This window comes from Marmota flaviventris, chromosome 11 (genome assembly GCF_047511675.1).
Source record: "Marmota flaviventris isolate mMarFla1 chromosome 11, mMarFla1.hap1, whole genome shotgun sequence".
In the NCBI taxonomy this organism is placed as follows: Eukaryota; Metazoa; Chordata; class Mammalia; order Rodentia; family Sciuridae; genus Marmota; species Marmota flaviventris.
This window is the reverse complement of record NC_092508.1, coordinates 60,614,834-60,629,372: the sequence shown is the minus strand read 5'-3', so window position 1 is coordinate 60,629,372 and position 14,539 is coordinate 60,614,834. Positions and strand designations below refer to the sequence as shown.

General features: G+C 35.0%; 1 protein-coding gene across 1 annotated transcript in view; it reads right to left on the bottom strand.

The window, feature by feature from the left end:
• The window catches only part of Mettl8 (methyltransferase 8, tRNA N3-cytidine), a 94,691-nt gene that overhangs the window by 21,221 nt on the left and 58,931 nt on the right, over positions 1-14,539 (bottom strand). The window contains exon 3 of the mRNA XM_027946112.1: positions 4,215-4,306. Within this exon, the coding sequence (XP_027801913.1) occupies positions 4,215-4,306 (92 nt within the window). The remainder of the gene's footprint in view (positions 1-4,214; positions 4,307-14,539) is intronic.

Sequence of the window (14,539 nt, the reverse complement as noted above, 5' to 3'; positions counted from 1 at the left end):
GTATAACATAGAGAGACTAAGAGAAATGGGCCAGAATTGGCCAGCATGGGAGAACAACCAGTATTTCTTCCCAGTGGCATTAATAAAGTGAGATAAGATCAATAAACAGTGCTCCTACTGAAAGAACGAATAAGGCTCATCATTGGAGAAAATGCCCGTTTATTGAGGAACAGCTCTGCATATTTATAGAGCTGAGGGTGGTTTGACAGTTAAACAGTTGAAGGGTTTGACAGTTGGCATGGGGTGTTTTCTGATTGTGGGTAAGGATCATGTGAGCCAGCAGGGCTAGTCTGATTGGTGGGTAAGGATCATGTGAGCCAGCAGGGCTCACCATTGGACAGCTCTTCTCGGGGGATGGGGAAGTTAGTCTTTGGAACTGGGGCTACTCCCAACACCTACTGTATAATGATCTATATACAGAATACTTTGTGATGCAAGAGCTTGGCTCTTTAAAAACTCTCCTAGGTAAGAAAAGATGGTTAACAGAGGCAGTGGTGAAAGAGACAGATCAAGGCTTCCTTGGGGTTCTCACAAAATTTGGGAGCAGAGCTTTTAAACAGTCTATTCACCCTGACCCATATTCATCAGAGAATATCAAATTGGAAGCCTCACCCAGGGCTTCGGCAGAGTAGTAGGTCTATGAGCACTAGCAGAAACTGCACTATATGGCTCTCATTACAATGTCCTATCATTTGACATAGTTCCTCAGAACACAAGTCTCCCTGCAGCCTCAGCTACTTCTCTGTGCCACCTTGCTTTAAGTGTGATAAGATGGCCACTTCATAATGCACTCCTTTCCCTACAGTGGTTCCCTGACACACAAGAAGCCCACTGCACCAAATTGTGTTATGGGGGAAAACAGAGGGGACCCAGCAGAAACCTGTATGCCTTTGAGTCATTTTGAAATGGAATCTTTTGCTCTGTTTCTTCGAAGCAGCTAGAAAACTTCCACAGAAAAGAATGGACATACTAATAAGCAAATCAAATGCCTCAACGTGGCACCATCAGCCCTCTCTTGCCTGCTTTTCCTGTTTCTATAGAGAGAGGCCAGTCACCACCTTTCTATTTTGGTCACACTATGGTTCTGTGGGAACTGTCATTTTCCTTTACTGCGGTTTCCGAGGCCCTAAAATAACCTTCTCATTAGCTTCACTCAAGTTCATTGTTAACATAAATAGGACAAAATAGGCAGCCGTGTACAGAGCACTTTAAAGGAACAGTATCAGCCATGCTCATCTATCTATGATCTGAACAGATATATTCAAAAGAGGGTTAAAAAAAAAAAACTTGTTTTTTTTTTTTTGCATTATCAGGAAATACACTGTGGATCATTTTCAGCTTCCTGGAAGTGAATTAAAATGACTGATAACTTTTAATTCAGTTTAGGCTTGACTCTCTCTGTCAAATCCAGGTGGCCACTAGCAGAAGTTTGAGTAATGTGGAAAATATGTCTGTGCAGCTGCTGGAAAAGAAGCAAAGTTATACTTCCTCAAAAACAGTGTGACAGAGTCCTGCAAAGGAATGCAATGTTGGCTGATCTGTAGGCAGTATTGCCACTGGTATGCACCCTCAAATCCAGCCCCAACACTCCCTGGCCATATTCCATCCTGGGACTGCACGGTTGGAACTTATAAAAACAGAATGATTCCACTGTAAATCAGGTGCTCTTCTTTACTGTCCATTCCCAAAGACACATTAATGTTTAGGAGGAGGAAGAAGAACTACCTATAAGGCATAGCAAACAATGACAGAGGTTAAGACAGGTTATCCATGATACCAAGAGAGGCTAGGTTAGCATTGCTATCTTCACTGATTAAGGGCAGAGCTAATGAGGGCTGTCTCACTAGTTCAGTCTCTACAACTACCTTTGTTTCAAAGAACTTCAGCCTCAACTGTAGACTAAAGTTACTAGAATAATAGTTAACCACCAATGGAATTGATGATTTTTGCTGTTTGGCTTACACAGGAAGCAAACATTTTTCTCTGGGAGTTTCAGGACAGCTATCAATCTATGAAAAAAAAATTACCTTAGAACTTGTAGAATATTTTCTGTAAGGACCAGGTAGTAAGTTCTTTGGTCTTTGTTGAACACATTCAATTTCTGTTGCTATTTAACTCTGTACTTATAGCTCAAAAGCAGCCATAGACAGTATGTCAAGAGATGAGTAAGTCTGTTTTCTAATAAAACTTTATAAAAATAGGAAGCAGGCTGGATACGGCCCATAAGCAATAGTTTGCTGACTCTCACTTTATCATTAGGTTATACTTACGTTGCTACAAGAATGATCAGAATATGATGACCAGAACCAAGTGTTCTGGCAACTAACCCATAGTATTAGAGGCCAGAATGGGGGCTATTCTTTTATGTGTGAGAGGTCTGTGGGAGTACTATAATTGGGAAGGAGCATGAGAAAGCTGCTAGGTTACTGGTAATATTCTATTTCTTGATGTGGGTGCTTTTTACATAGATATATTCATTTTCTGAAAATTCACTGAACTTTGTGAAAATCCATTTATAAATTGCATAAATTTCTGTATCTATTTGATACTTCAATAAACTATTTTTTTAAAAAAAGAAAGAAAAAAAGAACCAACATGTTCTAAAGAAGATATAATTTTAAGAAAAATAAGGTGGAAAATCCCATATGGACAGGGTAGGACTTGGGCAGAGGATCTGTGGGTTCCCAGTTATGCAGTGAGGACATAGGCCAACTTCTTTTCTTTTCTCTTCTCTTTTCTTCATCCCTCCATCCTTTCCTTCCTGTGCTTTTTTAAAAACATTGTGAAAAGCATGCACAAGATAAAACTTAACATCTTAACCATTTTTAAGTTCAGTAGTGTTAAGTATATTCACATTGTTGGGAAACAGATCTCTGGAATGTCTCCATCTTGCCAAACATTAACTCTAAATCTACCAAATAACTGTCCTTTTCCCCCTCCCCCCCCCCAACCCTTGGCAACAACCATTCAGCTGTTTCTATGAATTTGACTACTTTAGATACATCATGTAAGTGGATCATACAGTATTTTTCTGTTTTGTGATTGGCTTATTTCACTTAGCATGATGTCCTAAAGGCTTATTCGGTGGTATGTGACAGGATTTCTTTCTTTCTAAGGTGGAATAACATCCATCTTATGTATATACTACATTTTGTTTATAACATTCATCCAACATGGTTGTGTTACTTCCACCTTTTGTCCTTAGAACACCAGTCTTCTTCCTTTGGCAGCCTGCTAGCAGCTTTAGCTACTGCTCTGTGCAACCTTGCTTTAAGTGTGATAAGATGGTCACTTCATAATGTATTCCTCCCACTGCTGTGGTCCTTTGACATACACATGAAGCCCACTGCACTGAGTAGTGTTGCAGGGAGGATACAGAAGGGATGTAGTGGAAATCTCTACCTCTTTGAGTCATTTTGAAATGGTATCTTTTGTTCTGTGTCTTCACAGCAGCCCATCATAAATAGTGCAGCTATGAACATGGGAATGCAATCTCACTTTGAGATCCTGCTTTCAATTTTTTTTATGTAACCCTGAAATGATTTGCTGGATCATAATAGGAATTCTATTTTTAATTTTTTGAGAAACTTCTATACTGGTTTCCATAGTGGCTGCACCATTTTACAATCCCACCAATAGTGCACAAGGGCTCCTATTTCTCTACATCCTTGTCAACACTTTTCATTTTCTATTTTTTTGACAGTAGCATAGGCCAATTTTTTAAAAAGCCATTTGTGAAGGCTGACAAGACTTTACCTAAATTAAACTCTAAATACATAGGCCTCCAAGAAAAATGCTTTTGATCTTTATTGAAACTTTGATATGACTTTATCTTCTTCACTCAAAGTTCATGAATATGTTCAAAGTTCCTAGCAAGTGAAATGCACAATAGCATACTGAAAGTAGCATAGCAAGAAGAAAAATTTAAAGTTATATTTTCATATCTTGTTTAAAATGCCATCCATATGTGTATCTTCCAGAAAAAGCATTATGACTACCAAAAGACTAATTATAGGGTGAATACATAATTTATTTCATTAATTTTGGTCCTACTACCCTGGAAGAACTAGGAATTCTACCAAAGGGAACAAGTGGACTGACTGGCTTAGGTAGAAGCTATGAACTCCTAGAAGCAATGACACCAGCTAGCTATGAACTGAACCAGTGGAAGGTAAGAGAAGTCTGACTCTAGGAGCCACAATGTCATTGGCTACCTTGCTCTTCTGGAATGACTTGCACAGCTGAATTTTCTTCTACTTTTTTTCTGGCTGCTTCTTCTTCTTCTTTAGACCACTGCATGTGATCCCTAGGGGATAAAAAAAATAAATAAATAAATAAATAAAAAGATTGTAAAATGTGCTTTATAATTGAAGAAGGCAGAAAAAAAGTGACCAGGGATTCCATCTTTTATTCTAGATTAGGCAAACACAAGTGATAACAAATTCTATGCTGAATGAATATACTTTGTATCAGATATCCCTCCTAATGGTGTTGGAGTGACCCTGCAACTCCTATGGTTCTTCTATTTTTATCTGGCCATGCTGCCAGTCCCAGCCACTTGTGGGAAATGGCTGCTAAAGTAATGTCCCCAGAACACTCTGGTGAATTACCTGTGTACTGGTACAGATTGCTATTTTTTACTCCAAGGCTAATTTATTCGACTTTTTGTTTATTTATGAGCAGAGCATTCTTTAATAATATTTTAACATTATTTTTATAACACTTGCATTTTGTTACTTTACCATCAGATTCAAGTTTTAAAATGTTTGGTACTTACCCTGCAATTTAAAAAGTAACTTTAGATTTTTTTATTAGCTACCTTAGTTTCTGAAAATGAATTCATTTAACATTTAAATGGTAAAAGTAAACTGATACAGTATATAAAAGGGTCATTTTTCTAAGATCTAGCCCTTTTTTATAAGTATATTTTAGTTTCATAATTATTTTCTCTATATGAGAAGCTACTCCTTTGTGCTGTAAAAATGTCTCTTGTTGCCTACCATGTGTGAGGCCCTGATTTAATCCCCAGCACCACAGAGGTAGTGGTGGAGGTGGGGTCTTTCTTAGAACAGAAGCAATATCTATATACAAAAATGGTGATTTGGTTTTGGTTTCATTTTTTACAAAGCTGTGTTTCTTTTTTTACAAGAGGTTAGTTTATAAGTGAGTGAAACAATTTCTTGAAACAAATCATTTTTCTACATAAGAAAAACAACAACAACAACACACCCTACATTCAAGTCCATATAGCCTACTGATATCTTCACCTTCACACTGTAACTATATATTTGTAGTCATCTGATTGATGAAAAAGGAAAAATTATAAAGTTCTTGAAGATGCATCATTAATGGTGACTGACAAACATTAACTAAGCAGTTAGAATAATCATAACTGCAACCATTTATTATTTATTATATGTCAGGCACTGTTAAGCACATTTCATACATATTTGTCCTATCTAATGCTTTCAAAAATCCTGTGACAGGGTTTTAATCATGTTCATTTTGCATATGAAGAAATAAAAGTGTAGTAACTCACTCACTCAAGGTCCTATAGTCAAAAGGTGGCAAAACCAGAATTCAAACCCAGCTTTATGTCATAACAAAGTCCACCTTCTCATCCATTCATCTATTATTATCTACCAACACAGTATGGGATACTGAGAGATTTTAAGACTTAATCTTGTCCATCAAAGGCATATACTCCATTGTGTATAAATGCCACATTTTTTTTATCCATTCGTCTATTGAAGGGCATCTAGGTTGGTTCCACAGTCTTGCTATTGTGAACTGTGCTGCTATGAACATCGATGTAGCAGTGTCCCTGTAGCATGCCCTTTTTAGGTCTTTAGGGAATAGACCAAGAAGGGGAATAGCTGGGTCAAATGGTGGCTCCAAAATGGATGGCATTAGAGCAGATTATGCTAAGTGAAGCTAGCCAATCCCTAAAAAACAAATGCCAAATGTCTTCTTTGATATAAGGAGAGTAACTAAGAACAGAGTAGGGACGAAGAGCAGGAGAAGAAGATTAACATTTAACAGGGATGAGAGGTGGGAGGGAAAGGGAGAGAGAAGGGAAATTGCATGGTAATGGAAGGAGACCCTCAGTGTTATACAGTGGAGGAGGTAGAGAGAGAGGAGGGGAGGGGAGGGGAGAGGTGGGGAGGGGGGAGGGTGGAGGACGGGAAAGGCAGCGGAGCACAACAGACACTAGTATGGCAATTTGTAAATCAATGGATGTGTAACTGATGTGATTCTGCAATCTGGGTATGGGGTGAAGGTGGGAGTTCATAACCCACTTGAATCAAAGTGTGGAATATGATATGTCAAGAAATTTGTAATGTTTTGAACAACCCACAATAAAAAATTATAAAAAAAAAAAAAAAAAAAGAATCACAATAGAACTTACTCCTGGAATGTGAAAATGGGTACTGTTGGAAAGGAGTACACAGAAGTCATTTGGAGAATTGGTAATATTCACATATGTTCAACTTGATTAGAGGTTATTTGGATACTTCTTTGTAATTTTTGTTATGTGTGTGTGTTAAGATGTCTGTTGTGTTATTTTCCTAATAATTAGTTAAAAATACACTATAATAATACAAAAAAAAAAAGGCATATACTCTCCTATTGCAGGCAGACAAACAAAACGTAAATACTACAATGGAACAGACATGGTTAGCACCTGATGAATGGGAGTATAGCCAATTAATGCTGGCTAGGGCAAAGAGGAAGGCTTAAGGGGAAGGTTGGTTTGGGATCAGGCTGGGGATTGGGCAGTGGGGCAATTACTTTTGCCATTAAGAAGCTGGCAATATGGACAACATATTACAGGAAATAATGAAAAATTCCATTTTGATTGGTTCTCTTCGGCAACTGCAGATGAAGTTGGGATCTGGGTAATGGTCAGATTTCAGAGGATTTTAAGTTATGTGCAAGATGCAATGGAGTGGGGAAGGACTGGAGGCAGACCAATTAGATTGTTGCAGTGGTCTAGGAGTAATGAGTACCAGGACTAAGGTGGAGATAACGGAAAACACAAAAAGACAGTGGAGTGGGAGACACTGAAAAAAATCATAGTTATGACTGGAGATGAACTCGATATTAAAGGAGAAGAAGAGTAAGAGTCAGGAATGATTCCAAGGTTTTAACCCTTAGTATCTAGGAAAGCAGGAATAATGATGACAGAGTAGAGTTGCTTTGGGTAGAATGATGAGAAGCTTGATTCTATTTTAACTCATGTTTATGCAATCAGATATCAGAGGATAGAGTCAGGTGACCAAACTAAAATACACTATGGAAAGATAAGAATCTATTATCTTTTTAAAAGGATCAAAAATGGTACACTGGATCTCTAAGAAAAGGGAGTGAGAATGTAAAAATCAGAGTTTCACAGATGAAAATTTAACCACCAGTATTTTTAAAAAAAAAAAAAAAAACCAGTTATAACCCAATCATTAAGAAGCTTGTCATTTGCTTTAATAAATGAAATTAGAATGGATTTTTGTTATGATTCCTTTTAATAAATGTAAGTAATTATAAATGAATTGAGGCTGGGAACTATACATTTTGTATGTGTAAATATAGAGGCTATAGCATGACTGTTATAACATTAAAGGCAACAAGTCATCTGCTTAAAAAATAGTGTTACTAAGGCTGGGGATGAGTTTCTCACCTATAAATTTTTATAACACAAAGGAAGAAAACAGAACAATTGCTTTCTCTATAGAGAACCAAGTGGTGAGCCAACAAGAGTATATGGAGTCTTCAGCTTGATTAAGCAAGTGTTTATTATTTATTTATTTAAAAGCACGTGTTTTAAACTGCTGGTTTAACTTCCTACTTCTTAAGTATGTAATAGATTTGGTTATTTCTTAAATTGTCCTAACATCCTTATACTGTTTTTTATGTTGTTTCATTTTCTTAAACTGTTAAGGGAATATTATATCCCAAGTTCCTGCAGAACAGATTTTCCCACTATATAGTTAACAGAATCCGCTCAGAAACCTACAAAATGTTCCCACTCTATTTATGGGGACTTCCTCCAGACCTGCTGCTTTATGGCAGTTCTTTATCTTATAAGTCTGATTCATACAAACCAAAATCCAACAGCCAGCATTAAGAATCACTCAAATATTTTTACAAGTAATAAATACAACAATAGAATTTAAGCACAGAGACAAATAACTAATAATAAAACTGAAATAATTAGGCTAACAACTAAAACGAAAACCAAAGACAGAAATGGTTACACTGTTTTGGCTTATGAAATGTACTGCATGGGATTTATTTTAACAAAAGAATAATAAAGTTCTATAGAGAAAATATCTGTACAAAGATGTTCATTGAACATTAAATAAAATAGCAAAAAATTGGAAACAAACTCAGTCATAGGGGAATGAAAAAATAAGTTAACTCAAAGGAATATTATACAGACATTTCCAAAAAAAATTTCACTACCATGTGATAACGTCAAAAAGTATTTGTGAAATTAAACTAGGTTAAAAAGGCAGATTCCAAAACTGTGTTTGTGTTAAAATTATAACTGTTTAAAATTATATACACATTGAATAAAGATGCTAAATGGTGAAATAATAACAATTACATTAGAGTAGCAGGATTAAGAGAGAACTATCTTAAAATTTCCTTAATATTATAAAGCTATTTCAACTAAAAATAATTTTTAAAAGCTATATTTATATAAATACTATACTATATGTTTAAGACGTATAATAATGATGGTCATTAAGACTTTTATATCACTGTTCATGGGGGAAAACAGTAATTCTTATTATAAAAGGGAACTTATGTTTCCTTAGAAAAAGAAAAAAACTAAAAAAAAGGAATTGAGCAGAAAATGCAAAATATACTCAATACTTTTCATGAAAATTTAGAAAAAAGAACACTCAAAAAAGAAAATAAAAGGGAAGTTTTCTTTTTTTTTTTAGTAAGACAAATATTCATAATATGACTGGTAAAATTGGCCTCAGGATTTTGTAGTATTTATCTGTCCTGTGATCTCAGTTCATATATTACATATATATATTTCCCATTCCTTTTATATCTATGGTATAATTAAATCATGATTCTCTTGTTTTAACTTTAAGCTGATGGCGGCAGCAGTCTAAATAATTGCATTTGTTTTGGTTTGAAGAAGTTAAAAGACACACATTCATACCATACTTGTTTAGCTTGTATACTAACATTTTTGAAGATTATACCTATAGAAAATTCTTCTAAATGTGGGGACGCTTCATATCGTAACTCTTAATATTCAGATATTAATGAAGAAAGCACCCAGTGTAAACTACATAAATAGACTGTTTTCCTGTCTTTGTTATTTACCGTCTATATAAAGGTCTCAGTATAGTATAGTATTTATTTATTTATTTACTTACTTATTTATTTCTTCAGTGCTGGGGATCGAACCTAGGTAAGGCCTTGTGCATGCTGGGCAAGCACCTTCCCACTGAGGTATACCTCTAGTCCAGAACATAATTTAAAGACAAATATGAGGCAGCTAGGGAATTTTAAATAAAATATTTATTTTTAAGTTAAAAAAAACAGGGTTTACTAGTTTCAGCCTAAAAGTATTGAATAATTCTTACTTCTATAACAAATTCATATTTATTATATACATATTTTTCTATACAGCTCCAAAATCTTCATCATAATTATGACTAATCTTGTATAGGACTTAGTTTGGGCCATGATGGAATATCTGATAATGGGCTTAGTCTTCTTCTATAAAATATAAAACTGGATAAAATATATGAAGCAACTTTTTTCAGGCATTGGACTGCATCAGACAATACTATGATCCGTAAGATAGGAGAAACACAAAAGATGAGTCCCCCCAGTTAAGCAGACATTCTGTTTGGGGAGACAATTCTAGACTGGTATAAATAGGTGAAGTCCCCCAAGAAGAGAGTAGTTGTTTTACTGAATGATAGTTTCATGAGCTAAAAAGGCAGAGATCAGGGCTCAGAGTGGCTGAGGTAGTAAGGGTTTGTGTAGCAGAATACTGAGAGAGTAGTAGATTCAGAGGAGGCCCCTAAGCCAAAAGAGAATTTCCCCAGAGTTTTTAGCTATTGCTAGCTGCTCATCCACAAGGTGAGGCTCCAGAAAACCTATGGGAGTGGGGGCGAAGAAAATCACTGGAGATAGGAAGTACTGTGCTTCTCTGGACTTCCAGCTAAGTTAGAATGGAGAGACCTCTCTGAACACCTCAGGTATTCAGTTAAAACCCTAGAAATCCCTGCCACAGGATTAGGAACCATTATAGACTCAGGGACATCAAAATATCCCATTCTAACAACCTAAAATCAACACAACCCCAAACAAATCAGTCAGTAAATTAGCCATTTACCAGGAAAAAAATCAAACAATACAAAACAAAAACTCAACATCTTTAAAGGAAGACAACATAATCTTAGACTCTGTACAAGATATTATCAATAATATTAATCATACAATAAAAATATTAATAATAATAATATTAATCATAGCTATCAGATCTTCCTGATAAGACTGATGGTGGTATTAACAAATTGATTTTTAAATATTGCATAATAAAACGTGTCAATATTTAGAAGATCTACATAAAACAGAGCCAGTCTTTTCCAAATTACCCATGCATGATGCTACATAGGTAAAGAATCCACCCAAAGTGCAAGGTGCATCAAGGGATTATAATGTAGCAGAATATGAAAAGCTCATTCTTATGGTTTTATATTAGAAATTACAACAAAGAAACTGCCACTACTGATATTTAATGTAATATCAAAAAATTTTTCCACAATTAACTGAAAAAGGTTGTTAAAAACTCCTTTACAAGTACATATCTGTGTAAGGCCAAATTTCCTTCATGTAATTCAACATAAACATGTTACAAAAATTGGATGCAGAAGCAATTATGAGAATCCAGCATCATCCATTGAGCCAGACATTACAGAGACTTACGGACATTTAAAATAATGCCACTCTTTGCACTACATTTTTGGGAACATAAAGATATTTTCATTAAAATGTCATTTATATTAATACATAATAGTTTTATTTTTATCTTGAAAATAATAAATATTTTAATGTCTCAATTTTAATTTCTAATATGGAAAATATCAACACACCTAATCCATATAAATAAAAGACCTTTGGGATCCTTAGTGATTTAAGAGTATAAAGGGGTCCTGAGGCAAAGATATTTGAAACTATAGTCCTAGAATAACCCCTAAAAAATAATGCAAAGATACATAGTCAAAAAGCCAGTAGAAAAAATAGAACAGAGTAAAAGAAAAAAAAGTATTCAATTTATCCAAAAGAAGACAGGAAAAAAGGGAACATAAGGAAAAGATGAGACTGAAAAAAAAAAAAAGATACCTAAATAAAGTTCTATGAATTTACAACATTGTCAGGATAGGGCTGGATATTATCTATCTTCCTTTCCCTTCTCTTCCTTTTCCCTTCCCTTCTCTTTCCTCCTTCCTTCTTTCTTTCCTCTTTTCCTGACTCCCTCCCTCCCTTTCTTTTCTGGTGTTAATTTAATAGATCTAAAAGGTTACTTCATAGTTTTAATTTTTATTGCTTTTATTACTGAGTGTTTCCCCCTATATTCACACATACTTCCTCTGGTTGAACTTTATATCTACATCCATGGCACACTTATCCATAGAGCAAAAGGTTTTAATGTTTTTCTAAGAATATAACAAACACTTTCTTAGCCTTGATATATGGCAATGGAAAAAATCATTTAAATTTTATGTCTCTCTGTTTTTGTATTAGTCAAATAAGAGTAATAGTTCTCAAAACAGTGTTCAAGTTAAGCTTAAGTACTCTGGGGTTATAATTATCCGATTTCATCAAATCTACAATGGCATAATTTTCTGAACTATTAAGGAAAAAAAAGCCATTTCCAAGTACAATTTTAAGATGTCATCAATTACAAGAAATGTCATGATTTCAGAGATGTTAATTGGTGAGAAATTGTGAGTCTCAGAATGGATAAAATATAGCTATTATAGGCCTATCAGCTAATAACTGAACTAGCTCCAGTTAAACCTTCTTTTCCTCTATTTATTCTAATGTATATTTTGACTCTGGCTACCTACTTTTCTCTTTGGCAATAATGAATATTTCAGTTGACTGTTGCTGTTAGCAATAAGTTTCTTACTTAGGAAGGAGAAGACATAAATACTGAAAATAATGCCTTCTCACTTCTACATACAATGCAATGGGTGTCACAGCTGCTGGGGCCAATGTCCACTTCCCTCATTAAATATTTATTGGGAACCTATAATATATATCAGGCACCGAGCTGTCAATTGGGGACACAAAGATAAAGAAGACTTGGTAGAATTCAAAATTTTTGAGGAATTGTAATCTATACTAAAGAATACACACTTTATCATCAGTTAGATAACAAGATAGGGATTGGATGAGTAAAAGGGGCATTTTTTTTGGTTCTTTTTTAGTTATACATGACAGTAGAATTCATTCTGCTGTAATTATACAAGCATGAAATGTATCTTATTCTAATTAAGACCCCATTCTTATGGATGTACGCTCTACCACTGAGCTACAACCCCAGCCCAGAATGGTTTTCACTATGGTGTATTCATATATGTACATAGGAAAATTATTTCAGATTCATTCCACTGTCTTTCCTTTTCCAATCCCCCTTCCCTCCATTCCCCTTTGTCTAATCTACTGAATACCTATACCTCCCCTCACCCTCCTTATTGTGGGTTAGCTTCCACATATTAGCAAAAATATTTGACCTTTGACTTTTTGGGACTGGCTTATTTCACTTAGTGTGATAGTCTTCAGATCCAACCGTTTATTTGCAAATGTCATAAAGTTACTCTTCTTTGTGGCTGAGTAATATTCCATTGTGTGTGTGTGTGTGTGTGTGTGTGTGTGTGTGTGTTTATATCACATTTTCTTTATCCATTCATCTCTTGAAGGAAGTCATTCTTTTTCTTTTAATTAAACTTTAAACAATACCGATGCATTTAAAATAGTCTTTCATCTCTACTTTATTATTATTCCTATCCATGAGATAAGCACTGTTTTCAGGATAATGTGGACTTTTTCAGAATTTTTCTGTGTATTTAAAAACAGAAATATATTGGGGCTGGGATTGTGGCTCAGCGGTAGATCACTCGTCTAGCACGTGTGAAGCCCTGGGTTCGATCCTTAGCACCCCATAAAAATAAAATAAATACAATAAAGATATTGTGTCCAGTTACAACTAAAAAATAAATATTTTTTAAAAAATAATAAAAACAAAGATATATAAATATTTGTAGCACAGAAATTCATTTAAAAAATGAGGTTATACTAGAGATACCTCTTCTAAACTTGCTCTTTTTATTTAATGATGCATTGTAACTATCTCCTTGTATCAGTATACAAAGATCTCTTATTTTTACTAACTGCTACATTATTTTCCAATGTATGGCTATAACCATACTTTATATGATTACAGCTTTTGAGGTATAACTGAAATATACTAAAATGCACATATTTAAGTTGTATAACTTGATAAGTTTTGATATATGTAAACTGTGGTAAAATCACCACTACAGTGAAGATAACAAACATATGCACCAAACTTCAAGTTTCCTGGAGAGCCGGGGATGTAGCTCACCGGGAGAGCACTTGTCCAGTATGTGTGAAGCCCTGGATTCAATCCCCAGTACTGCAGAAAAAAAGATTCCTTGTGCCTTGGTAATTCCTCCCTTCTACTTCTTTCCTTCTCAGCAGTCCTCCATTCCACCTTCTGTCTGTAAAGAATGATTTACATTTTTTTTTTTTTTTTTAGAGAGGGAGAGAGAGAGAATTCTTAATATTTATTTATTTATTTTTTAGTTATCGGCGGATACAACATCTTTGTTTTGTATGTGGTGCTGAGGCTCGAACCCGGGCCGCATGCATGCCAGGCGAGTGCGCTACCGCTTGAGCCACATCCCCAGCTCTGCATTTTCTTTTTTAATATTTTTTTTGTAGTTTAGATAAATACAATACCTTTATTTTATTTATTTATCTTTATGTGGTGTTGAGGATCAAACCAGGGCCTTACACATGCCAGGCAAGCGCTCTACCACTGAGCTACAACCCCAGCTCAGAATGATTTGCATTTTCTAGAACAATACAAGAAAACATAGTATGTATAACAGTCCCACCTTACCTATGGAGGGTATAGTCTAAGGCCCCACAGTGGATGCCTCCAATGGTGGGTAGTACCTAACCCTAGATATACTATGGGTATTTTCTTCTATATGCACACATATAATAAAATTTAATTGATAAATTAGGCACAATAGGAGATTAACAACAACTAATAATAAAACAGAATAACAAACAATATACTGTTTAAAACTTATGAATTGTTAATTTCTGAAATTTTCCATTTAATATTTTAATTTTAATATTTAAATTTTCCATTTAATATTTTGGACCAGGGCTGGGGATGTAACTCAATGGTAGAGCCTAGCCTGTGTGAAGGACACACACAACACACACACACACACACACACAC